The sequence below is a fragment of the Myotis nattereri genome, assembly GCF_964212035.1.
Source record: "Myotis nattereri genome assembly, chromosome: 19".
Lineage (NCBI taxonomy): Eukaryota > Metazoa > Chordata > Mammalia > Chiroptera > Vespertilionidae > Myotis > Myotis nattereri.
In genome coordinates, this window is record NC_138095.1 from 22091292 (window position 1) to 22118475 (window position 27184).

General features: G+C 46.1%; 1 protein-coding gene across 3 annotated transcripts; it reads left to right on the top strand.

Moving 5' to 3' along the window:
• Positions 1-420: 420 nt before the first annotated feature.
• Positions 421-27176, top strand: SART3 (spliceosome associated factor 3, U4/U6 recycling protein). Of its 3 annotated transcripts, XM_081113944.1 has the most exons (20): positions 507-844; positions 5807-5933; positions 6207-6311; positions 9502-9686; positions 10392-10443; positions 11644-11768; positions 11946-12027; positions 15337-15492; positions 16166-16304; positions 16752-16859; positions 17519-17596; positions 17722-17780; positions 18989-19098; positions 20085-20197; positions 21021-21097; positions 21677-21842; positions 23599-24059; positions 24846-24998; positions 25716-25906; positions 26223-27176. In XM_081113944.1, the coding sequence occupies exons 7-20, from the start codon at positions 11986-11988 to the stop codon at positions 26398-26400; spliced, it is 2031 nt and encodes a 676-aa protein (XP_080970070.1). In that variant the 5' UTR covers positions 507-844; positions 5807-5933; positions 6207-6311; positions 9502-9686; positions 10392-10443; positions 11644-11768; positions 11946-11985; the 3' UTR covers positions 26401-27176. The 3 variants fall into 3 exon arrangements, with proteins under 3 accessions (XP_080970069.1, XP_080970070.1, XP_080970068.1); XM_081113943.1 differs by lacking the exon at positions 11946-12027 and having other exon boundaries at positions 421-844; XM_081113942.1 differs by lacking the exon at positions 11946-12027 and having other exon boundaries at positions 519-844; positions 10338-10443.
• The last annotated feature ends 8 nt before the right edge of the window (positions 27177-27184 follow it).

Below are 27184 nucleotides of genomic sequence, written 5' to 3' on the forward strand. Positions count from 1 at the left end.
AAGCATCAGGCATTACATAAAGGGGGAAGAATCTTTTTGGGAAATGTGTTTTTCTCATGAATGGTGCAATCGATCCCTGAGGACTTGGGGTTTTCCCTGCCTTTGCGGGTCAGCTGGCGGGGATATTTGAACCAAACGCCAGGTCACACTAGGCAGTAAGGTATTTATTCCCAGTCATTTTGACCTTCTCCAGATGGCGCCAAACCCTTAACTAAGTCATCACGCTCGCTCCCGGACTTCCGCTAATGGCCCCACTTCCTGTCCAAGGACCCCATTCTGTCCGAAGTGAGATGGAACATACGCCGTGTTAGGGAGGTTGTTGTTTTTCTCAAGAGAACTTTCACAGGTGTATAAAAATAACATGACTTGCGTGTATTTAGAGATTTTCCCCGTCACCTGAGGCTCACATTTCCCTTTCAGGCGCCAAGACAGCGAGGTTTTTGATCAGGCGCGCGCCGCGGACAGCCTCTACCTCCAGGGGTCTTAGGCGGCCCAGGGCAGACCCGGGAGTCGCTGGAAGCGCAAGATGGCGACGGCGGCCGCAGCGTCGGCTTCGGAAACGGAGACCGATCCCAAGGCGGAGCCCGAGGCTGAGGGCGAGGAGGACGAGGCGAAGGCGGACAGGACGAGGAGGAAGGTGTTAACGCGCGCCGTGGCCACGGCGGCCTACAAGGCCATGGGGCCAGCGTGGGATGAGCAGCGGGAGGAAGGCGTGAGTGAGAGCGATGGAGACGAGGAGTTCGCCATGGCCTCCTCGGCGGAGAGCTCCCCCGGCGAGGACGAGTGGGAGTACGACGAAGAGGAGGAGAAGAACCAGCTGGAGATTGAGCGGCTGGAGGAGCAGGTGCGCCCGGGGTGGGCGGCGGGTCCCCCTCGCCCCCAGGTTCCCGGGCCTGACTCTCCTCCTCCCGGGTCCGGAGCGGTAATGAAGCCGCCGGCCGGGGCAGCAAACCCGCTATTCACCCGCAGCTCCCAGCGTTTGGGGCGCTTGCCTGGGGCTGTGCGGGCGGCATCCCCTGGCAGCCTCACCACGACCCAGGGAGGCGGTAGTGTGTCCCCCGTTTTACCGAGGAAACGGAGGCTCTCCGTGGAGGGACTTCCCCGGCGCGAGGCTACACTTCCTGCAAGTGGGGGGCCACGCCTCCCCCTCCCAGCCACCCCGTGGAGCTGCGCCCCGCAGCAGAAACACCGCTCCCCTCGCCAGGGAGGGGTTTCCCTCTAGGAACGAACGGTGATGCGGGGCCATGGGGTAGGAAAGGCGGTATCGACCTTGAGGACGGTCGTAGGAATGGAAAGGTAGGGGTCTCGGCGTCCGGAGGCTGAGGCCCCGGCTGGGTGTGCTTGGCCGGGTTTTTATTTATTTACTTATTTATTGATTTTTTACAGAGAAGAGGGAGAGGGAAGGGAGAGGGATAGAGAGTCAGAAACATCGACCAGCTGCCTCCTGCACACCCCCCACTGGGTATGTGACTGCAACCCAGGCACATGCCCTTGACCGGAATCGAACCTGGGACCCTTCAGTCTGCAGGCTGACGCTCTGTCCACTGAGCCAAACCGCTAGGGTTTGGCCGGGTTTCTTCGAGTCTTTGAGCCTCAGCTGCCTCGTCTGTAAATTGGGAGCAACACTTCCGTGTCGCGTAGTTGCGATGGCGGCAATGACAGCTGCCCAGCGCCTCGCAGTAACCGGATCTCTATCTAAACCAGTGGTTCTCAACCTGGGCTGCACGTTAGAATCACCTGGGAATCTTGTTAAAATCCTGATGTCTGGGCCTCATCCTCCGGAAATTCTGTTTCTTTGTTACTAATGATGAGGGCCAGACATCAGGATTTTTAAAAAATATACATTTTATTAATTTTTTTATAGAGCGGAAGTAGAGGGATAGAGAGTTAGAAACATCGATCAGCTGCCTCCTGCACACCTCCCACTGGGGATGTGCCCGCAACCAAGGTACATGCCCTTGACCGGAATGGAACCTGGGACCCCTCAGGTGTCCCAGGCCGACGCTCTTTCCACTGAGCCAAACGGGTTAGGGCAAGAAATCAGGATTTTAACAAGATTCCCAGGTGATTCTAATGTGCAGCCCAGGTTGAGAACCGCTGATGTAACCTGTTAACTCCGGTGCGGTCGGGGGTCCCAGCAGATGTAAGTTAGGGTAATTTGCGTTAAGGTTAATAGAGGGAGGGACCACCATGTTTGTGAAGGTGGGCAGGGAAATGGGGAGGGGAGGTTGGCATCCCAGGGCTGGTCACAGCAGGACCTGTGTCCATCTTCAGGCCTGAAGAGGGGAGGGGGGACCGGTATTTTGAAAGGTGTGGATAGAGCACCTGAGAAGCCAAGGCCTTTGGTCAAGGGGTGCAGCCCTGGTTTCCAATCAGGGGGTCGGGGTGGGAGGAGGCATACCCTGGCCTCCCTCTCTTCCTCGTTCCAAGCATCTGCTGGTGCCTGCTGCTGGGCAAACCCTGCTGTAGGAGAGAACCAGAGACCCATCTGTGTGGTCCGGCGGGGGCGGGTGTGTGTGTGTGTGTGCCGTGAACTTGAGCACATTCTTTCTCACGTGCAAGTTATTTCACTCTCAGAGCCTATGGCGTCCCAGCTGGTAAAAGGAGGGTTGTTGTAGTGTCACACCCCCCCCCCCCCCCACACACACACGCAGGGCTGGTGTGGACCTAAGTGACGGTGTGTGTAAACCTGCTGGCAGCGTTTGACACAGAGTAGGTGCCATGCAAGGCCTCCTCTCTCCTTTCCCTGCCTTTCCCGGGGGTAGCATGTGTCCTTTCACAGGCCTGTTATTTCTCCACCCCCAGCTCCAGGTCCAGTTTGTGCCGTTAGGGAGTTAGGAAATGGGTTAGATCAGCCTGTGCAGTGGCTAAGCCGCCTCCTTGTTAGAGCTTCCTTTGTTGTTCATGAAGTTCTGGGACGGGAATAGACCAGCGTGTGCGCTCACTTGTCAGTGCGGAGTGAGCTCTGTGAAATGTCTTATACGTGCAGCTCAGCATGCATTTCATTACAGACTTTCAGAGCACCTCCTATACATGCTATCGTCATTTGGGCTAGACATCAGAAATTTAGACCAAAAATCACCCTGGAGGCAGTTCCTCTACGTCGTGACTTTTATACCTTTGCCTTCTGAATTACACATGGTGCTCGTGAGGGATGTTTGCACAGGCCTTCCTCACACTAACCGGTAAGGGCTCTCCCACCCTCTCCAGGCTCAGAAAACACATTCAGACCCAGGGAAGCTGTGAGTCGGTGGGGGACGGGAGAGCCTAGGATGTTCTTTAATGAGGAAAGCACATCTTTCACAAACTCAACTTTTTAAACTCTCGTTACTCGTGTGCCAGACTTGACAGTCAGTCTGGAAGCGTCATTGTGTGGTGACAGCCACTCGAGCTCATCCTGGTGCAGGTGAGGACACAGAACCAGGGGAGACGAGGGCGTGTGTGTCCTGGCCTCGTCCAGCCCTGTCGAACCATCACATAATCATGGATGGGTTCCGCTTGTCAAGCTTTATAAATCACGTGTAAGAGAACCTTGCTGCAAGTCTTTTAAGGTTTTTGAAAGAATCAGGTCATATTCTTATCTGTTATTGATTCTTCTTTATCTTTTTTATGTGAATTGATACATACACAGTTCACATCTGTAAATTAGGAAGTATGGTAATCAAATGAACACCCTTCGCTCGTCTGCGGGTTAGAGCTGCATGGGTACTGCTGCATGTGTCTTGGGCGCCTCCCCTGTCCCAGTCCTGCCTTGCCCCTTCTCCCGTGCCGCCTCCTAAAACCCAGTAACTACGTTCTTGAATCTTCTGTTTCCTTCTATTGGCAAACATACAGTTTTATCACGCAGGTATGCGTCCTTAAGCAATGTGTTGTCCACTTTTGTTTGTTTTTGAGCTTTTAAAAAAGTCCATCATGTTATACATAATCTTCTGGGACTGCTTTCCACCCAGCAGTGGGTTTCTAAGGTTCATCCATGTTACTTGTCATTGCAGTTTATTCATTTTGACAACTGTTTGGTCAGTTCTAGCATTTGGATAGCTATAGTCCGCCCCCCCCCCCGCCCCCCCATTACAAACAGGCTACAACAAAACATTGTTTCTGTTGAGCTGTGCTACTGTTGAACACGTGTAAGAGTTTCTCTGCATTGGTGTTTTTCCAATTTACCTATTTTTTGTTTCTGTTGAGCTGTGCTACTGTTGAACACGTGTAAGAGTTTCTCTGCATTGGTGTTTTTCCAATTTACCTATTTTTTGTTTCTGTTGAGCTGTGCTACTGTTGAACACGTGTAAGAGTTTCTCTGCATTGGTATTTTTCCAATTTACCTATTTTTTGTTTCTGTTGAGCTGTGCTACTGTTGAACACGTGTAAGAGTTTCTCTGCATTGGTGTTTTTCCAATTTACCTATTTTTTTTTTGCATCAGTGTTTTTCACACTGGGGTCATGGTCATGGGTCATGAATTCAGTTTGACTTTCCTGGTATTTATGTTTTACCACTGAGTGAGGTGTGGCAATCTCCCTTCCATTTATGCCCCTTTGCATCCCTGCTTTTTAAATATCATTGTTTTGGGTTTCAGGTAGTCTTACTAGTAAAACATTTGCTATCACATACAATTTAGAAAACACATAAGGAGAAGGATAATTTATATAGGGTGTCCCAAAATTTACCCAAGAAGTAATTTTGATAGAAAACACAGGTTTATAATTAAAAATTGTAAATTTTTTATTGATTCATAAAGTATACAGTATAGGGTTATGTATGGAATAGCACACCGGGTAAATGGCCTCCACGGCTTTGCTGGCACATACGCAAATTCGTGGTCTTCATTGGCCTTCATTGTCCCTGCTCCTGGGCCATAATTGGTACTTGGTAATGCTTATCAAATTGAAGGGATTGAAATCAAAGGGCAACAGATATTAGAATCTGATTCAATAAACCAAGTAAAATTAGGCTTTTATTTTTTGTTGTAGTTGTTAATGCTCACGCAGAATTAAAATCTTGCGTGAATTTTGGGACACCCTATACTTACCCACTTTTCTGCTCTTTCTTGTTGTTCTTCTTGATGCCAAGATTTCTTTTATCATTTCCTTCCTCTTTGAAGAACTTCCTTTAGCTATTCTTTAAGAATGTAAGTCAGATAGTAACACATTTTTATAGTTTCCTTTTGTCTCAGATGTATGATAGCTTTTTAAGCACTTATTTTAATTTATTGTTTAAATTTTTAGTTTGAAAAGTTTCAGGTATAGAAATAGACCTGTATGTGCTTATCACTCAGCTTCAGAAGATATCAGTCTGTTGTCGTTCTTATTTCTACCAATAGGGATCTTTTTATTTATGTAGTAGAAGAAAAGAGCTATTACCTATGTGCCTGGCATATGCTAAAGCACGTTACTAAATTATGTTTAAAATCCTCACAGGAACCTTATGAGTCAGAAAACAGTGATTTCCCCATTTAAAGTGAGGAAATGGAGGCTTAGGACAGTTGATAATGAGCCTAAGGCCACACTATTACTTATTTGTTTCGTTAGAATGTTTCCTGTATTTCAGAGAGAACCAAGTGTGTGCTGACGGGAATTGTGACGGACTTGAGGGAACTTTATGGTTATTATAAAAAGCCTCTTGTATTGATCTTTTCTCTTCCTTTTCCTGAGGTTTCATTTCTGTTTCAGAGGCTCTCCCAGGTAGCACATTTATTTTGTTTGTGACAGACGTGTGCATTGTCACCAATGGTAAAAAAAAAAAAAAAAAAAGCTAAGTTATTTTGATGATGGCATTTTAAATTTCACCGGCTGTTTCTTTTCCTTTTAGCTGTCTATCAACATCTATGACTACAACTGCCACGTGGACCTGATCAGGCTGCTGCGTCTGGAAGGGGAACTCACCAAAGTGAGGGCGGCCCGCCAGAAGATGAGTGAGATCTTCCCTTTGACAGAAGGTAACTCCTCACCAGCTGGGCTGCTTTTATAGACACCGAATTTGCAAACCATGAAGTGCCCAACAGCTGTAGAATATTATGATTTTAGTGATTTGATCTTATCTGGAGCCATAAACTTCTGTGCTTGGTGCAGGCTTTAAGAATTGAGTTTTTGTGACCTGTGCCAGATTGTGTAAGATGATGAAACGCTTGCCTGCTGATGACTCCTCTACATTACTGCTTTCAGACCGCTCTCTTGGGAGGGAGGTGGTAACGCAGGCTGTTGTCTTGTAGAGCTCTGGCTGGAGTGGCTGCACGATGAGATCAGCATGGCCCTGGACAGCCTGGACCGAGAGCACGTGTATGACCTCTTTGAGAAAGCTGTGAAGGATTACATATGTAAGTTCCCGCAGGCGTTTTCCAGGGCGCCCGGCAGGGTCACCTGCATCAGTCTCTGCTGTCTAGATTGTGTTGTGAGATGCTGTTGCCCAGAAGACAGCATTCGTCTAGCAATTAGGAAGATTGAGTTCATCTATTATTGTCTATGGTTTTCAGTTGAAGATATTTGGTTTTAAGACATAGGCATATCTCACTGTATTGCACTTAGTTTTATTGCATCTCACAGATGCTATTTTTTCTTTTTTGTTACAATTTGAAAGTTTGTGGTAACCCTGTGTTGAACAAATGTATCAGCACCATTTTCACCAACAATCTCAGATAAGAGTTAGCATTTTTTAACAAAGTTTTAAAAAATTAAGGTATGTACATTTTTAAAGACATACTCTATTGCACACCTAATAGACTACGTTATAGTATAAACATAACTTTTATATGTACTGGGAAACAAAAAGTTTGTGAGATTGGCTTTATTTCGATATTTGCTTCATTGGAGGGTGGGGTCGGGGGGGTGGCTGGAACCGAACCTGTAATATCTGAGGTTCATTTAAGTGGATGAATATACTCACACCCAGCACTTACCTGGCAGGAAGAATTTACATGGTAGTTCCAGATGACTAAAGGTCACCTTTTACACATTGAATAGATTTTTAGAAGTTTTGGACAGAATTTTTATTTTTCATATTAAAAACCTTAAAACTTCTTTTTGAAATAATTCTGTATTTATAGGAAATTGCAAAAGTAGCACAGAGAAGTCCTATGTACTTATTTCGTCCAGTTTTCCCAGTGTTTTATAACAGTAGTATAGAATCAAAACCAGGAAGTTGACCTTGGTGCAGTGCATGTGTGTCGTTCTGTAGATGTTATCCATGTAGCTTCCGGTGGCCACCACTGCGCTCGAGATACAGACCTCCCCCACCACAGAGCTCCCTGGTCTCCTGGTGCTGACCGGGCAGCAGTGCAGGTGAAGGTGGATGCCTGATTTCCCCTTAAGTCCCTTCAGCCGCCCCTGTTGATGGTTAATTCTCTAAACATTGTCTCTACATACATTGGGGAACACATCAGTGCTGTGGACAAAACGCATTAAAAAGCATTACAAGGTCCCCCCTCCCCCTTTTTAAATTAAGCCCTTCTTCCCCATCTGATTTTCCTCAATCTTCACTCTGGGCATTTCCCCTTGAGAGCAGTGTCAGCACTTGGTAGGTAGACTGCCCAGAGGGAGAGGATTTTTTCTGTACCTTTACCAGCCAAGAAGAATATAAACTTTTTTACTTTCTATAATTCAAATAATGAAAATAATAGGTGTTTGGTGAATATAAAATTATACTGAATGTGCCTTTAAAAGCTATCCCGTGTCTTTGCTTAGATGGTGCCAGCCCTGTGGCCTCTTAGAATCTCTGAGTTCCAAATGCATGATGTACCTTGTTTTCTGCTGGTCCTGTTACCCCCTTCTTAAGGTCTCAGTCATTAACAGCACCGGCCCTCTCTCTGCAAGGATCTTTTGTCCTTCCAGGCCGCCCGTGATGGTTCTCGGTCCCTGAGGGTTTGCAGTCCTCCCTGCCGGCAGGCCTCCGCTGTCACTTAGTGCTGACGACAGCGCCTGCCCTTCCACCAGCTGCTGCAGGGCTGCTGTGGGTCCGGGACCAGGTGACCAGCTCCTTAGAGGATGTCCCACAAGTCGTTTTGAATGGGACCCCCAGGGGATGTGTTATTTTCAGGAGCTTCAGTGTGTGCAAATTGCCACTTGTTTTGAATGTTCAGAAGCCACTCTGCCTGCTTTTTATTTTGTTGTCCTTTTTATTTATTTTTTTCTATTCTTTGTATTTTAGTATTTTCGTATTTAACTGTTTTTTTAATATTTGAAGATGCCAAGGATGGCCTTCCTGTGTTTCTCAGCATGTACTCACTCAGTAGTGATTTCTGGGGGTGGTTGGTGCCCCAGTAGTCGGAGATGGCTAGGCCCTTTGGCTCCTCAGAGGTCCCCCCCACCCCCCGGACTGGGGAGGGGTTGAGGTCCGCACAGGAAGAGGAGGAGGGGGAGGGGAGGCCCCTATCTCCCAGTCTCCCCCTGAAAACCTCCCTTGGCTCCGCAGAGGTTTTGAAAACCCGGCTCCTTGGTCTTGGAGGAGCCTTGTGCGGAGGCTTCATGCCTGTTCTGAGCTTGGGGTCTAGTGACACCTTTTGTTTGTCTCTCGGAGTCACTGTGGGCTCGGTACCCTTGGGTTTTCTCATTTAAAATGCCGTTTCTCATATTTGCCCCTGTCTAGATTAAGTTTTGAGAGGGGGCATGATGTCATCTGTTGAAAATTACCTTCTCTGAGAGGAGGAACCGCTTCACAGACCATCTGTAAACTTGACCTCCCCTCACTCAGCCCTTCACCTCCAAGAGCTAGCTCATTTCCATTTTTTTTTTTTTTGCAGCCCATCTGGCAGCTTTTTATTGGTGCACGAAACAAAGTGGCTAAAGCTTTGGCTAAGTTCTTGAAATAAACCTGCCTCAGGAAAACATGGTCATCCTCAAATTGGCTTCTGTATCTAGCATTTTTATTTTACAAAGTTAGTGTATAGGCTTCTGAAATTATTTTTAGGTCTTTGAAAAGTACAGGCAAACCGTGTACAGTAAGAATTGATGCATTCATGACGATCTTTCATTGGTCTGGTCTTAAAGTTGTGGGAGTGAGTAGATAAAAATTTAAAAAGAGTGAAAGGAACAAAGCAACCAAGCCTTTTTTTGTCGTCATTGTTTAAAGTCATTAAAAACAGAGATTTTAAAATACAGATTTCTATTAACAGTATTGGTGCTTTTAATGTTTTTCATTTTGAAAAATTCTAGGCTTTGAAATCTTTCTGAAGATTGACTCAGATTCTTGTTATTTTCATTGAAATCTATCACTGAGTTTCTTCAGTTTTAATAAATAAGCTTTATGATCATGGTCTTTTTAATATTACCTCTTGGCATATACTGTTTATTCAGCAACATCTCAGCGAATATACCTGCTAGGAACATTGTTTAGGCAGACTTTCTTCTTAGGCTGCAGCATTAGTGTAGGTGAATTGGGATGCATATTGATGATGCTCTTACCTTTTTGCATGAATGAGTACTTTTTTGGTGGGCACATTTCTTTTGTTATGCCTCCTTTTTGATATTTGGGTGTCTCATGTTGTGAACTAACAGAACTCTCCTCATTTTTAGGTCCAAACATTTGGCTAGAGTATGGCCAGTACTCAGTCGGTGGGATTGGTCAGAAAGGTGGCCTGGAGAAAGTCCGCTCTGTGTTTGAAAGGGCCCTCTCGTCTGTCGGTTTACATATGACCAAAGGACTGGCCATCTGGGAGGCTTACCGGGAGTTCGAAAATGCGATTGTGGAAGCTGCCCGGGTGAGTTCCCCGCCCCCGTGACCAGTGCTTGCCTTCGAGTAGTCGGGCTGTCTCTGTAAGTGCTCTTGGAAGGACATAGTTCATAAAATGGTCTTCGCCAGTTCCTTAGTGTATGGGCAGGTAAATATATGAAATAAAAAGTTTTTTAGACTAGCAAGAATTATTTCTTACACATGACCCTACAATTTGTCCTTGATACTTAAAAATACTACTGCTTTAGTTACTGGTTCCAGAATAAAATACAAAAATAACCATGTCACTACCCCTTCCCCACCCCCTCCCTCCAAAAATGTCCAGTAGTAACTGTGAGAGATTTGACCCAATCAGAATTGCAATTTTTAGACTACAATTTACAGAATTTTCCTGTCCCTCTCCACTCTGTTTGTGTGGGTGCACAGGTATTGATACACAGTGAAGCCCTCTAATGTTTGATTGTTATTGTTAAAGTAACCCAGTTCATTCTTGAATTACGTCCCTGTTGAAAAATTGGCAGTGCTGCCTTCATCTTTACCAAGCATTACCTCATGTGTAAGAGGTCATAATTTTTTTTTTAGTTTGAACTAAAAATGTGTTGAAATAAATTTTTTTATGAAATAATTTTGAGGTAGGAAGGACCAAAGTTTGTCATTTACTACAAATTTACTTCTTTAGCCCATGGCTGGCTTCCTTTCCCCTTTTGACCGGGAACAAACCTTTGATTCACAGCTGGAGAAAGTGCACAGTCTCTTCCGGCGACAGTTGGCAATCCCACTCTACGGTAAGACAAGAGCCAGCCCTTCGTGGTTTTTAAAATGCTTTGGGGTATGTCATGTGATTCGGCCTTTCCCAGCATCCCACGAGGCAAATGTGGCTGGTGTCCTTACTCTCACTGGACAGCGTGACTGTGGACGAGTCCCTTGGTAAAAATGTATCTTGAGTTATTAATGCTCAAGTTAGTTATGAGGGTCAGAGGCAGGAAGTCCCAGTCGTGTGGACATTGTTGGAGAGGCAGAGAGGGGGCTCTGTCTCTGAAAGGAATAGAGAAACTGACTCCCTGTGTTTTCTGGGGAAGCTGGATTGAATCAGAGTTCCATTCGGAGCATTTTCTCTTGAGAAGTACCCTCTTCCACGACCTGGGGAGTTTACGTGGGCCTGGACCATTCCTCGGTGGGGTGATATCTGGTTCAGGAGCACCATGGGTCGCAAGTATTCATACCTGAATTTCCTGGGGTTTGGTAAGGATTCTCCTTTTTTGGGGAATATATATTGGAAAGCCACGCCTTTGAGGTTCTGGAGCTGGAGCATGAGCAGCACTGGGAGGATTTTTCCGAGCATGGGAGGAGTTTGGCGCTGCCATCTTGTTTGTTCCCCAGACCTGGTGTACTGTGCACCCTCAGAACCTCTGGATAACTTGACTTGAGCCCAGAAGTTATTTCTCATTTTACGTCACAGCTTACTTGGATTTCATTTAACAAAGTATAGCCTGTCTCTCCAGTTGAATCTTTGGGTGACATGCAGAAAAGGCTAGAATGGAACTGGCTTGTAGATTTCATCTCATCCCAGTTTGAGGCAGCGTAGTATAGTGAGTAGCGTTCAAACCCTTGCTCTGCCGTTTCCTGTGGACAGTGCAAAATGGGGATCACAGTAGAACCCACATCATAGAGTTGTGAGGATCAGACGAGTTAATGGCTATGATGACTTAGAACCTAGGAAGTGCCAGGTAAGTGTTGTTAAAGCTTTGTTATTAGTTTCATGAATTCTGATTGATTAATTGGTAGGACTGCCTGGGATAGTATTTTGAGACAGAGTCTAAGGCCAAGTGTGAGCTCAGCAGGAGAGCTCAGGATTTGGTCATAAGAGCTGCTATGGCTACAGATGTGGGAGGGGTTAGTGGCATTCGACTCTCATGGTTTAATCTATGTTTGGATTCTTAAGATCCAATTATAAGACCCAAGGGGCTGAATCCATTTTTCAATAGATATGGAGGCAACATTTGCAGAGTATGAAGAGTGGTCGGAAGACCCAATACCAGAGTCGGTAACTCAGAGCTATCACAAAGCGCTACAGCAGTTGGAGAAATACAAACCTTACGAGGAAGCACTGGTAAGTGTTGGCTGCTTTTACAGTAAACTTCTCTCTGTAAGCTTTTCCCTGATCGGTAGTTGCAAGTAAAACAGTTTCTTTAACACTTGTTTTATTGTGAAATATATAGAGTGTATAAATGTCTATTACAGTTTACATACTAATAATAAAGTGAACATCCATGTACCTACCACCCAGGTTAAGAAATAGAACATTGCCAGTACCTTAGAAGTCTCCTATGTGCCCCTCTCCGATTGCCTCCTCTTCCCTCTCCCGAGAGGTAATCACTTTCCTGACTTTTGTGATACTCATTCCCTTGCTTTTCTTTATAGTTTTACAACCTGTGAACGTATCCTTAATATATTGTTTAAAGTTTATTAACTTGTATATAGTGGAATCATGCTGTATATTTTTTATTCAACCTATTTTGGGGTTTTACTCATTGATAAGTATAGTTACAGCCCATTTGTTTTGCTACAAAGTTGTCTGTATATAAACAATCTATCCATGTTCTTAGTTGGGTTATGTCCAGTGTTCTGCTAGCAGCCACAGCGTTGCTTGGACATTGAACGTGTCTCTTGGACACAGGGAAGCGAGTTTCTCTAAGTGTGTACCCAGGAATGGAACTGTTCTCCAGGTTGTCAGTTTACAGCCTTCAGCAGCACCTGGGATTCCTCCTTGCTTTTGTTACCTTGAATATTGACATACTTACATTTAGCCAATCTGTTGAGTCTGAAACGTGTTCTAATGTGCATTTCCCTGATTACTAATGGGGCTGAGCATCTTTTCACATCGATTGGCCATTCAGATTTTCTTTTTTTGGTGAAGTGCCTCTGTAGTAAAAAGTGTCTTTGACACATTTTCCTTTTGGTTTATCTTTTTTTTCTTTTTTCTAATTGATTTGTGGGGGTCCTGAAACTTAAATCTTCCTTTCGATTATAGGTATTGCAGAATCCCCCCCAGTCTTAATTTTAATGTACATGGGTTTATCATTCTCTTCCTTATTGTTTGTGCTTTTGCTAGGCTTAAAAAATCTCTCTCTACTCCAAAATCATTAATGTACTTAGCTCTATTTTTTTCTGAAAGTTTATAATCTAATACTTCATGTTTAGGTATCCATTTGGAGTTGATTTTTGTGTATAGTATGAAGCAGGGTCCAGTTTCATTTTTCCATATGGAGAACCAGTTGTTTCCGCACTCATTCTCTTAATCCACTCTCCCCTCACGCATGTGCAGCCCCACATCTGTCACAGATGAGCTGTCCATTTACGTGGGGATCTATTTCTGGCCTCTTTGTGCCATCCCACTGGTTTACATTATATCTTTTTTTAAAAAATATATTTCTTTATTGATTTAAGAGAGAAAGAAAGGAAGAGAGAGAGAGAAACATCAATGATGAAAGAGAATAATTAATTGGTTGCCTCCTGCACGGCCCCTACTGGGGATCAAGCCCGCAACCCAGGCATGTGCCCTTGGTCAGAATCGAACCCAGGACCCCTCAGTACATAGGCCAACGCTCTATTCGCTGAGCCAAACTGGCCAGGGCACATTATATCTTTTTAAAGATTTTATTTTCTAGTTGCTCCTGATATATAAAATGTAATTTGTTTTTAATTTTTTATCTAACTTGCTAGATTCTTACTAATATTAATAATTTATGCCCTGGCAGGTAACTCAGTTGGTTAGGGCATCATCCTGATACACTAAGGTTGTGGGTTTGATAACTCTGGTTAGGGCACATACAAGAATCAACCAGTGAATGCAAAATAAGTGGAACAACAAATCCATGTTTTTCTCCCTCCCTCCCTTCCTCGCTCTCTAAAAATTAGTAAATAAAATTAAAAATAAGTGATGGATTCTTTTGGATTTTTTGTGTTGACAGTAGTTGTGTTTTTTTATATAATATTATTTGTAAGTGGCATTTTTTTCCTTTTTCTTGGTCTTAGAATACTTTTAACTTCATTTACCGTTCCTCAGACTTAGTCTCTTGTGATCTTGTATTTCTTGCCTTTTTGTTTGATCTACAGGCATCATTGTTAATTTTGCGTCGTACAGTCTAGTTTGTTTACATTTACTGCATGCATGTCCCGCTTTCTGTCCTCTTCCTCCCTGCGTCCTAGATTTTCCATCTGGAATCACTTTTCTGTTGCCTGACGTCTATCCTTTAAGCTCCCACACTGGACATTTGCTCATAACAGATTTTCCAGATTTTCTTGGTTTTTGTTTGAAAAAGTTTAACTTTGTTGCTCTCCTTGAAAGTTCATTTCTCAGGATATAGAATTCTAGACGGACAGTTGTGTTCTCTCAGCAATTAAAGATACCTTTCTGTCTTTGGCTTCTGTTGTTGACACGTCAGCTGTCTGTTTAACTCTTGCTTCTTTGAAGGTAACCCTTATTTTTTCCTCTGGTTGGTTTTAATATCTCTCTGATTTGTGTGATGTCCTACAATTTCATTACCGTAGGTCCAGGTGTGAATATCTTTGTATTTATCCTGCTTGTGGTTTGTTGGGCTCCTTGGCTTTGATTTTGGTCTCTCTCGTGGCCTAAAGAATACAGATACTGAGAGCCAGGCCACCTCCAGTTTGAATTTTAGCTCTGCCGCTTAGTAGCTCTGATTTTGGGCTTGTACTTAGCCTCCTGTGTTTCATTTGCCTTGAATAATATGGGGGTAGTAATGATACCTGCCTCATAGGATTGTTGTGAAGATCAAAGTCTTAATATATCTTAGGCCAGCAAAAGCTTAACCTTCACTTAACCACCTTCACTTAGACCTTGTCCTCAGTATTTCTTTACGAGTTTGTTGGTGATTTTCAGGATGCTTTTCATATTTAGTCCAGCAGTGTTAGTAGTTTTCAATGGCACAGTGTGTCTGGGTCACTAGTTTGTCATGTTTACTAGGAACTGCAGCTCCAAGACAGCTTCTTTCTATGTTTAGAACATGTGTGCTCTCTCGCTGGTCTGCATGTGCTCCCTCTCTCTCTTACATGTAAATGATTTTATGTAATTTATTTCACAAAGCCTCATTAATGACAGCCTCAGCCAGTTCAGTTTTGTTTCGACTATCAGCAGAGTGTGGCTGAAAAGAAAAGTTGAATAAGAGGGTTTTGTTCAAAAAGATTTTGATTGTACGTCTTTGGATCAATAAACATCCAGCATACCTCTTCCATCTTCTGCATGTACCTGTACTTGGCAGGAGCTGGTATTTGGAATGAGAAACCTGAACTAGCACAAGGCACTGGATTACTCTAGCGTGGTTGCCTTCTCTCCTCCACTCAGTAGGCCATGGAAATAACTTCTGTTTTGGAAGGATGGCTTGCATTGGTCATTGGCGAGGGTGCTTCTCCTTCATTCAGTTCCTGATTTGAATTCCCAGTAGTCCAGGGATGGATTTAGAAAAGGGTTTGAGGAGCTTTTGTAGCTAATGCAGTGACGGGGCACTTTTGTGGGCCCTGCTGTGTAGAGGTTCTGAGCGGGGATTGGTGGTTCTTGGAGTAGCCAGTCTCAGCAGAGTTGAATATGAAGATGTGTTGTGCTTCCTGACAGTATCGAGCAGCTCATTTCAACTTCTTTGCCGTTCTCCTTTGTCCAGTTGGAAGCAGAGGCTCCCAGGCTGGCCGAATATCAAGCATACATCGATTTTGAGATGAAAATCGGCGATCCTGCTCGCATTCAGTTGATCTTTGAGCGTGCCCTGGTTGAGAACTGCCTGGTTCCAGACTTATGGATCCGTTACAGTCAGTACCTAGTAAGATAACTATTCTGATTTCATTTAACTTTTACCAATTTGGGATCTATCTAAAGAAAACCAATAAGAGTGCTCGGAGTTAGTTGTATGCTGCTCATCTCTGTTCTCCTAATTGATCCTTCATCCTCCTTCCGTTTGTCAGGTCACTTAGGAAGTCCTCCGAGTGTTTTAGGATTACATAGTCTTACTATTGAAAACTTTATAACAGATTAAATTAAAAAAATTTTAACCTTTTATTATGGAAAAATGTAATCACATAAATGTAGACAGATTAGTAAAATGCAACCTTATGTACCCATCACCAGATTCAACAATGACCTAATGGCATTAATGTAGTTTCATCTATAACCGTACCTACTTTCCCCATTCCATGTTGTTTTATATTAAATCCAGAAATCACATTTCCTTGGTAAATATTTCAGTATGTACGTGTAACAGATTTGAATCAGGATCCAAACTTGATCTATACATTATGATTGGACATTTAATCTGTAGGTTGCCCACTCCACCTCTCTTCTCTCTCACTCCTTTTGTGATTTCTTTGTTGAAGAAATCAGTCACAAGAGACATTTCTAAGGAAATTTCGTCTGTCGGTGGTTCTGGAAATGTTTCGTGGATGGTGAACTTTAAACCATAAATTTTTATCTCCTAACCCTAGAATTCTTTGTCATAGGACCGGCAGCTGAAAGTAAAGGACTTGGTTTTATCTGTACATAATCGTGCTGTTAGAAACTGCCCCTGGACAGTTGCCCTGTGGAGCCGGTACCTCTTGGCCATGGAAAGACACGGAGTTGACCATCACGTGATTTCTGGTGCGAATGTTTCTCTTGGAAGCCTTCAAAACTTCTTGTACCAAGTCAGAGCTAGAGTTCTGAGGACGTCACTGAGTCATCATTTCCCAGGGTGTTCTTGGGAGAGTGGGTAGTAGTGACAAAAAGGGCTCTAAGTGGGAGGTAAACTGGTTGTATTTCTGACTTCTTAGAGCTTTTTAACATGCTGATGTTTATTGTGATCTTCCAGGAGTCTTTTCTCCAAACTTACTTGACCTGGAACTCTTAACTGCCTTTTCTAGAACACAGCGTGTGCCTTGCCGCAGTAGCTCTCCTCTTGAACATTTCTTTCTAGCTCATTGCATCTTATTGTGATGTTGAATCATATAGTATTTTATAGTCAGTAAAGGTTTTTATAATAATCTTGATAACTGTATATTTGTTTCTTTTTTCATTGGCCACACACCCTGTCTTTTTCTTCACTTCCAGTGACCTTCGAGAAAGCTTTGAGTGCTGGCTTCATTCAGGCCACTGACTATGTGGAGATTTGGCAAGCATACCTTGATTACCTGAGGAGAAGGGTTGATTTCAAACAAGGTATTTAAGTTCCTGTGCTTTATACCAGAACTGCTTTTTCTTAACATATCTTTTGGTGAGATGTTCTAATTGCCCAAATACATTGTGATTGGGCAAATGTTATAGACCAGCCATTGGTACCTCCCCCCCCCCCCCCCCCCCAAAAAAAAAAAGGCTTTAGCGGTTTAAGTCTTGAACAAGTCATGCTGTGGATTGTAAAGGAAGGGAGTAATGGTCCTTAGGTTTTATGCTGGCTTCTGCCTCATTTTGTATTTTTCTCTTCCCTCCCTCCTGTATGTCCGAAATAGTTCTCTAAGTAAGACTGCTGTGTTTCTATTAAATCTTTAAACCTCTGCAGGACTCCCTTTTCTTTCTCCTTTCCCCTCAAAAAGAATAGCAGCCAGAACCCCGTCTAACTTGTTCTTGCATGTGACCGTCAGCCATTCTGCTGGCTGGGGGGACCCCACATGGCACCCTGTGCTCACTGTTGTCAGTGTACTGCCCGTGCTGTGCTCTGCTCCAGTCTCTTTCCCACTGTGTGGTGAGGGCAGGGGCCTGGCAATTTCACTTTTGTGTCCCCAGCATGGTGCCAGGTGCATAAACAGGCCCGTGGGCGTTTCAGTGTGCGATAAAAAGAAGATGTGGTATGTGGTTTCATTAAGCAGACCTCTTGCTTCCAGACTCCAGTAAAGAGCTGGAAGAGTTGCGGTCCGCCTTCACTCGTGCTTTGGAGTTTCTGAAACAGGAGGTGGAAGAACGTAAGTGTGGCTCCGACCCCCTGCTTGTCCAGTTGTGTTTCTTGCTCTGGGTTGAGGTGCCTTTTCAGGCAAAGGCTCTTGGTCTTTAAATTACTTTCTGATTTTGATTAATTCTATTTTTAAAGGTTTCAATGAGAGTGGGGATCCAAGCTGCATGATCATGCAGAACTGGGCCAGGATCGAGGTAAGTGTTTTTTGTCAAATCTGTCGGTTTCATCTGCCTTTGAAGGGCCTTTGTCTACTAGTGTGGCTGAATTTGAGTCAGAATCCCAGCTGATGGTCTAGGCCAGTGGTTGGCAAACTGCGGCTCACGAGCCACATGCGGCTCTTTTCGCCCCTTGAGTGTGGCTCTTCCACAAAATACGACTTCTGCGCATGGGCCACGAAGTTTCAATCGCACTGTACGTGCACACCCGCACATGGTATTTTGTGGAAGAGCCATACTCAAGGGGCCAAAGAGCCGCATGTGGCTCACGAGCCGCAGTTTGCCGACCACTGGTTGAGGCTCTATAGAGACCTGTGCTGTTTACCTAGCTTGGTGCACATTTGTTTATATCTTAGTGAAAATATTAGCTCCCAGGAAGAAGATGTGCAGCAAAGTCTGAATGCCAGGCATTCACTCATGTACTTCTCTCCCTTGCCCAGTGTCTCATTCATGAGAGCGTATCAGGTGGGCACTGTTTGCCCAGGCACTTGACTGGGTGCTGGGGAAATGAGGTAGACATAGTTTCCTGCACTGGTAAGATTTAATCTAGTGTGGAAGACAGGCGATTTGACGAATAATTACAGGGTATCATGAGTTGAGTGTTATTATTGGACCAAGGACCCCCAGGGGAGTAGGACATGGGACCTGCCCTGATCGCCAGCTCAGAGAATTGTAAGATTCCAGTGTTTTATTCTCTGAGGGAGTCAGCCAAAGAAACACCTACCGGGCAGTGTGTGGGTGGGTGTTCGTGTCACCATCTTCAAGATGAGGCACCTGAGGTTCAGAGAGATGAAGCAACTTGCCCAAGTCAGTAAGTGGGGGAGCTGGCATTTGCTTCTGGATTAAACTTTCTTTCTCGACACTGCCTCTCAGATTAACCCTTTATAGTTATTAAGTTTGATAAAAATAAAAAGCGACTAGTCGGTACTGTGGTGCCCACGGGCTCCCACTCTTTGTTCTCAACAAGAGGCCTAGGCAGACACCTTGAGGCTTGTCACTGCAGAAAGGCTGACGTGGTTGGCCTGGGCCTGTTACCATGGAGGGCGGCCTAAGGAATGTCAGGGATTTATGTCAGTGACAATTAGGGGATGGCTCTTTAGGCAGGTCTGTCTGCAGTCTGTTCTGGAAGGGGTGTTGGTGTCATCAGATTCAGGTGCTTTCCTCACTGGGCCTTGTCATGCTCTTAGGCTCGACTGTGCAATAACATGCAGAAAGCTCGGGAGCTCTGGGACAGCATCATGACCAAAGGAAACGCCAAGTATGCCAACATGTGGCTTGAGTATTACAACCTGGAAAGGTAACGAACTGGGTGGGGTGACGGTGCGTTGTCAGGAGTAACTTGTCTTTAGTCCCGGCTGACCTCGGCTGGCTTGGGCTTGCTCCTTGCAATGGGCCACTGCCTGCCTTCATCGCTCTTTCTTTAATGGGCCGGGCTAGAGAACCTAGCACATAGTATTTTGTGTCTGGGCTGTTAGAGCTATGTGTTTCTTTTAAATTTTGGTGTGTTTTTTTCTTTTTTTGGTTGGTTTGTTTTGATTTTTGGACATGAATATTTTATTTGACTTTTTGGGGAGCTATTTATTTTTATTATATCTGTTTTGTATAAAAAGTATAAAATACTAGAAAGCACAGAAGGAAAAAAACCCAAATTATTTACAATTATGGACCCAGTAGTAACCACTATTAGTTAATTGTTTGGGTATATTCTTCGAGACTTTTCTGTCTAAAAAATGAAAATGCAATTGTAGTGCACCTGTTACAAACCTCTAAAATGACTTCACAGAAATAAGGTATGCCCAGTAATATTGATAACATGGGGAGGACATAAAGAATATGACCAGCTTTGTTCTTCAGTAGATCTTGAACACAGAAGTGAAAGTTTCCTATAATCCCACCCCCAGAGATGACACTATTAAAGCTTGTTGAATTTTCCTTCAGGTCAGAGGTTCTCAAACTTTGGTTTTAGAACCTGTTGGCACTCTAAAAGTTTGAGGAGCCTCCCTCCCGCAAGCTTTTGTTTATGTGAGTTATCTAGGACTCTGATATTTACATTAGAAAGTGAAAATGGTGTTCCATGAAAAAACTAGATTAGATTGCACCCAGACACCAGCAGTGTTTTCTTTGCTACAACGTTGTACTTGGGGCCCAGAGGAGAGCTGTATGTGGAGGGTGCTGGAGCCGGAGCTGCTGGTCCTGTGGCTCTAACCTGTGAGAAGCTGCCCCTCCCTCCTCGTGTGCCTTCTGCTTCTGTCCTGGTGGCAGCCTGTTTGCTGTCTGCCCTAGGGCACACGGCGACACCCAGCACTGCAGGAAGGCTCTGCACCGGGCCGTCCAGTGCACCAGTGACTACCCCGAGCACGTCTGTGAAGTGCTGCTCACCATGGAGAGGACAGAAGGTAGGACCCTCGGCTCTGCTTCCGGCTTGGAGTCTGTAAGGACAGACTGTGCACGGCTACCCCGTGAGTGGCGTGACTGTCACAGGGCGCTCCCCATGAGATCGAATCCTCTGAGAGCTCCAGATCCAAGGAGGGCCCTGCATTGTATAGTTCTAGCGTGGGTTTTCAGAATTCTTTGTAGGACCCTGTGCATCCTAGCGTCTTTAGCAGCATCCCTGGCCTCTCTGCCCACTAGTTGCCAGCACACCTCCCTGCCCCCAGTCGTGACAATAAAAAATGACTCCAGTTGATCCCTGGGGTCAGGATCACTCCAGTTGAGACCCTCTGCTCCAGCATGTCATGCACGCCACAGGAGCAGAGGCAAATGAGTACTGTGTGCATCACCTGCGAAGTTCAGAGCCTCAATATTGTGTCCAGTAGGAAAATAGAGAATGTATCCCTGGGCAGTGGTCTGGATTTTGGGTGGGAATCCCTCAGAACTTGAAATGAAACATCCAAACAACAACAAATGACAAAACATTTCAACATTTATCATTTGAGATGCTCAACTGTCATAATATGTCTTATACCTTTTACATTGGAATGTTTTCATAATCTTTGCCAGGGAGCACCCGTAATAGGTCATATTCTGGTTTTCAAGTCTCTCCTGAAAATGAAGGGATGTTTTAATCACATCTTGGAAGGACTATTGGAATTCGAAAACTTTCAGTGAAATCACCTTGAAATGGGGAGCTCTCTGAGGGGAGAGCTCTCCTGAGGGTGGGGGAATTAAGAAAAGCTTCCCAAACCCCAAAATGGAAAGTTTGCTTCTTTTTCTATCAAGGTACTTTAGAAGATTGGGATATAGCTGTCCAGAAAACCGAAACTCGATTAGCCCGTGTTAATGAGCAGAGAATTAAGGTAATGATGCTGTTTATATGAAGTCTTGGGATCCTCTGATCGCTGTTTTGACCGTGTTTGTGATATTTTTTGTCAAACCTTTGAGGTCTTTCTAAAACGTGTCTTTTGCTTAGAAAGTATTTATTATGACATAGTTGAATCAGCATTTAAACCAGTCTTTTGTTATTTTTTAGAAAAGCTTTAAACTTTAGCCCCAGCAGTAAATACTATTTTATGTAGTAGGGGAATTTTGGCCCTAAAATTTACTAGAATAGAGGAAAAAACAGGAAGAGCCTCTTAGCCTAGTGGTTGGAATATGAACACCCCCAAGTTAATTAGGGCCCCAGTTTCTTAGATTCTTTTCTTTCTCTTGGTGAATAATTACTGGGGCTATTGTGAGAAATACTGTGGATTTGAGAGAGGAATCCTGAGAGGCCGAAAAAGCCCTGGCAGGGAAGGTTGTGAGCACATTTTCCATGATCTTGTCCTGTCACTGGGTATGAATCCCACTCCCTGGCCCCTTTCGTCCATTCTCATTACAAGGCGGTGGAGTGTATGTCACTGCTCCATCCAGTGATGCATCATCTGCCCCTTTTCCAGGCTGCAGAGAAGGAAGCCACCCTCGCCCAGCAGGAAGAGGAGAAGGCTGAGCACCGGAAGAGGGTCCGGGCTGAGAAGAAAGCGCTGAAAAAGAAAGGAGCCAGAGGCGCAGACAAGCGCAAAGCCGATGAGGATGCTGAGAAAGAGTGGGGCGGCGACGAGGAAGGTAAAGCTTTTCAGAAATTTTGCTTTGGAACAACTCATCCTTCCAGAGAAGTTGCAAAAAAACCCAAAAAAACAGTACAAAGAACTTTTTTTCTTGAACCATTTGAGAACAGGTGCTGGCAAGACACCCCATCACCTTTCCTGTCTCTGCCTACCTCTGTGCCAGGTACTGCCCTGCAAGGGACCTGCGCTCTACTGCCTCCACTGTGCCGTTGCCTCCACTGCCCTCCTCTGTGGTGCCGTCCTCACCCCACGGGCTCCCGTACCCCAGCTGTCCCTGTCCCATGTGTTGACATCCCCTCCTTCCTGCCCAGGGTGCAGTATCCCGTACCACTGCCTAGCCCAGTGGTCGGCAAACTGCGGCCCCTTGAGTGTGGCTCTTCCACAAAATACCACGTGCGGGCGCGCATGTACAGTGCAATTGAAACTTCGTGGCCACATTCAAGGGGCCAAAGAGCCGCATGTGGCTTGCGAGCCGCAGTTTCCCGACCACTGGCCTAGCCCACTGCACAGACACATGCCTTCTTGCCCCCACCTATTTTGAGTCGGTAGAGTTTCAGCCGGTGTTTCTGTCAGCCATGCCACTTCAGGAATGGGCAGGTGTGGGTCAGATTTATTTCAGCAAAGTCAGTCAAGGTAAAGAATTGTCTCCAGACATTAAGGAACTCTGTTCATTTTCCTGGTACAAAGCTGTCAGCCAGAGGGAAATGGGAATGGAGCCATCATTCAGTTGACCTCTCTTGCACACCTTTTTGGGGCATTCAGAAATGACCACAGTAGCTCATTGCCCCTCAGAGCTCCTGGTTTAGCAGATAAGGCAAACGTGCCATGTGACTGCGGTGGTGTGGTCAGGACTGTGGCAGGTTGGATGTGAATGATGGTGGAAGTCAAAGGAGGCATGAGAAGGTCAGCTCCTGCAAGAAAGAGTTCAGGAGCGATGTGTGCACCTTGGCATCGGGGAGGAGTGAGTGACTGTTGAGTGGGAAAGAAGGGAAGCCAGACAGCTGGTGTCAGCACGAGGCACAAAACAGCCTGGCACTCTGAGCAGCAAATGACTGGGTGTGTGCCCCGATGCATGCTGGGGGCCAGGTGCATGGGTGGTGTGCTGCAGCAGCAGGCAGGCCAGCTGGCTGGGCCCCACTCAGGGAGCATCCAGTGAATACAGTGTGCAGGGTTAGACTTCGTCAGGAAGCAGTGGGAGCTTGGTGGAAGGGTCTGGAAGTGGGGGGCCAATGCCAAACGGGTTTCAGTGTTGCGCCTCTGGAGGAAGCGGGGAGATGGGTTGGAGCAGAGTGCTGCCTAACTCTCTCTTGGACACAAGACAAGAGTAAACCCTTTGTAGAGCTTTCCAGTGTGGCCGTGTGAAGCACACACTTCAGAGTCCCCTCAGTGCTGGTTTAAACGCAGGTCCCCAAGCCTTATCCTTGCTGACCTGAGCCTGAAGGGCCTTGGATCGGCCCGCTGCACTTTTCAGACCCCCTGACCTTTTCTATAACTGAGTAGACAGTGAGGACTTACTGGTTCTACTTGAGTCAGCCCCCTCACCCGCATGTCATCAGAGTCCAGCACGTGGTGGGCCAAGCCTCTGGGCCAAGATGGACCTGGCAGGTGTGGTGCTTGCAGGTCAGCGGGGAGGAGTGAGTCGGTCACGTGCCGCTGCTGCCGACTGGCTGTGCAGTGGGAAGAGCGCGTACAGGGACCGGCTCAGTGAAGGGAGGAAAGTTAATTGTTGTTGCTCTTCTCCCGACAACCTGTAGAGCAGCCTTCCAAGCGCAGAAAGCTTGAGAACAGCGTTCCTGCAGCTGCAGAAGCAGCACCAGACCTGGAAGAGGAAATGGGGCTCTTTGGGAAAAGCGCATCTGCAGACGTCACCCCCCCCTCAAAGCAGAAGGAGAGGGCCGCCGCCGCCCTGAAGAGGGACGTGCCCAAGGTGCCCCACGACAGCAGCAAGGACAGCGTCACCGTCTTTGTCAGCAACCTGCCCTACAGCATGGAGGAGCCGGACGTGAAGCTGCGGCCGCTCTTTGAGGCCTGTGGGGAAGTGGCCGAGGTCCGTCCCATCTTCAGCAACCGGGGCGATTTCCGAGGCTACTGCTACGTGGAGTTCAAGGAGGAGAAGTCGGCCCTGCAGGCGCTGGAGTTGGACCGGAAGAATGTAGGCGGGAGGCCAATGTTTGTTTCCCCTTGTGTGGATAAGAGCAAAAATCCTGACTTTAAGGTATGTTTGTGGGAAAAAGAGTGGCTTTCATGCAGGGTTGCTATAGACTGACTAAATATTGTTTTTTGGTGCAGCAACTAATATTGCAAACATACATGAATAACTATACTGTTTTGAGCTGGTTAATTAAGGTCTGATTCCTGGCTCAGTCACTTGGAGCTTGCATTAGCTGATACGTGATCATAAAATGAGGAACTGTAATAATGGCGATGGTCCAGTGAGTGTATAGGAGTGACAAGGGACTGTGCTAAATGTTTTATGTATTACCTTAGGGCAGCGGTTCTCAACCTGTGGGTCGTGACCCCTTTGGGGGTCGAATGACACTTTCACAGGGGTCGCCTAAGACCATCGGAAAACACATTAAATATATAATTACATATTGTTTTTGTAATTACTATGCTTTATGTTCAATTTGTAACAATGAAAATACATCCTGCATGTCAGATATTTACATGACGATTCATAACAGTAGCAAAATTACAGTTATGAAGTAGCAACGAAAATAATTTTATGGTTGGAGGTCACCACAACATGAGGAACTGTATTAAAAGGGTCACAGCATTAGGAAGGTTGAGAGCCGCTGCCTTAGGGGATCCCCACCCAAACTCTGACAATAGCTACTTTCATTGCTGCCATTCTGTAGAGGGAAGTGGTAAGTGACATGCCCAGTTAGCCATTCCCAGCACCCAGCCTCAGCTCTGGCCTGCCCGGCTGGGCCTGCCGGAGAGTGGCCAGCGTGCTGGGCTGGGCTTCTAATGGTTGGTTTTCCCCCTCCTTCCCTCCTAGGTGTTCAGGTACAGCACCGCCCTGGAGAAGCACAAGCTGTTTATCTCGGGCCTACCCTTTTCCTGCACTAAAGAGGAACTCGAAGAGATCTGTAAGGCTCATGGCACCGTGAAGGACATCAGGCTGGTTACCAACCGGGCTGGCAAACCGAAGGTCAGTGTCGGAGTGGACGGTCAGCACACCGCCCTCCAGGCTTGGATGAAGCCCGTTCTGCGTCTGCAGAGATCACGGGTCTAGGGTGGGTTCCTGGTTTGTCTGCTGAGAAACAAATGGCACGTGAAGGACAGGTACACTAGGCTCTGCATCTAGTTGTACTAAAAATGTAAGGCATTAAACACTCGCATCAATTCGACTGTGGGGCCTTGGGGTGAGGGGCTGCCCTCTGCAGTCTCCTTCCTGCCCGGACTTGGCCTCCAGCCATTTCCTCAGCTCCCTCCACCCCCTTAATCCTCTTTGCACCACATTTTTAGTAGCGGACCCTTGTTGTTTAAACATGAGTTTGTATTACCTTTCTTCTCTGCCCCCTCCCCCGCCGCCCCCATCCAGGTTAATCAGGAGATAAAAAGTAAGAAGTAAGGAGGGCACACAGACATGAGGCACACCTGGGCTGCTCCCTGGGCCAGGCCACCTCAGCCCATAGCTGGATTTACACTGGCCTCTCGGTCTTTTTTCTTTCTTTTGCTGGAGCAACCACAAGAGGTACTGACCTTCCAAAGGTTATTGAAGTTACAGTCAGTTACCGAAGTGGAAAGTCGGGCAGGGAATAAACCTGTAGACGAAGGATGGCACTGGTGGGGTCGGTCACCTCCTGATGGGGCACCTGTCCTGATCTGACCCCCCAGCACCTGACCTGGCTGTGGCCTCTTTCAGGGCCTGGCCTACGTGGAATACGAAAATGAATCCCAGGCATCGCAGGCCGTCATGAAGATGGATGGCATGACGATCAAAGAGAATGTCATCAAAGTGGCCATCAGCAACCCCCCTCAGAGGAAAGTTCCAGAGAAGCCAGAGGCAAGGAAAGGACCAGGTGGCCCCAACGTACCCCGGCAGATATATGGAGCGTAAGTGTTTGCATGTTAGCCAGCGCAGGCTTTGTCCCGTCATACCCGGCTGGATTGGTTTCCTGTTAGGACAGACAGCCAGGGCCTGCTGTCCACTGTAGTCCTGGAGCAGGGTGTCCAGAGCATGTCCCTGCAGCGCAACCCTTCCTGGTGTTGGCCAATTACACTTGTGATTTATTTAAAGTCCTCTTTGCCAGTTGAATCCATGTGTTTAAACATAGCCTGACAACCAGATGCTGGCCAGGGTCAGCTACAGATCAACCAGGGGCCACCAGTTATTACTTGGAAAGGGTACATTCAGTGTCTGCTCTTCCAGGCGGGGGAAGGGAAGGACCCAGCTCTCTCTGTTGCCTCGCGCCCTGCACCGCCCCAGCACCACCGGAGCTCAGGCCGAGAATGGCCCTGCCCTGAAGCCAGCGGTCACCACCTCAGAGGCCACTGAGGCTCCCAAGATGTCCAATGCTGATTTTGCCAAGCTGCTTCTGAGAAAGTGAACGTGACTCAGAGAAGGGAGATGCCTTACTTCATGCTGGCCGGGAGGACACCACCTCCCAGCTGTACCCGGGTACGGAAGGGCCCAAGGCAGCGCGGTTTCCCCTGGTGTCGACAGAAAGGGAACGGGTGTCCGAGCAGAGAGGCTTCACATGTTCCCTCACATTGAGGGTGACAGCAGGAAAACAGTCACTCCATGGCTGGGCACCAGGTATAGTTTCTAAGGTATTTTTTGTCTTTAAGAGAAATGGGAGTGAAACTTGGACACACCATTTTGAGACACACCTGTCCAACTGTTTCAGCCAACTCAGGCCCCTTCTTATAAGACACTTCTCTTACACTCTGTATAGTCCATATGCCCGTCACTCTTTTAATTTTTAAAAGACAAAACGGCAAATGCTAGTAATTCACCAGAATGGCCTATTTTAGTAAAGGGGTGGGGATAGGGCCAATCACCTAAAAAATATTTGATGGGTTTTTGTTTTAGGGGGCTGTGCGTTTTTATATTATGTATTTGTAAATGACACGTCAACCATTGTTTTATGTTTCCTCAAAGCAAAATATCTGACATTTGTTTTCTATAGGAATTCTGTGTGCCACCTGCTGTGGACCATTTTCTTTGCCTAGTGAATAGTGGACTGTGTTGTTCTTTGTCTAAATATTGAGTTTCAGCCCTTGAGTTTTGTTTAAATACCATGTCAAGTGCGGACTTAAATTTTCCTCATTTAGCTTTGTTTATTAAACTGAAGTTCTCTTAAGAACCTCTCGCAGAATGGTACTCCGCTG

Excerpts from the sequence above, each read along its gene's own strand:
- SART3 (XM_081113942.1), top strand. The coding sequence starts at position 527 with ATGGCGACGGCGGCCGCAGCGTCGGCTTCGGAAACGGAGACCGATCCC. Across the intron at positions 17,597-17,721 it reads GAAACAGGAGGTGGAAGAAC|GTTTCAATGAGAGTGGGGAT; the intron begins GTAAGTGTGGCT and ends CTATTTTTAAAG. Across the intron at positions 21,843-23,598 it reads GTGGGGCGGCGACGAGGAAG|AGCAGCCTTCCAAGCGCAGA; the intron begins GTAAAGCTTTTC and ends GACAACCTGTAG.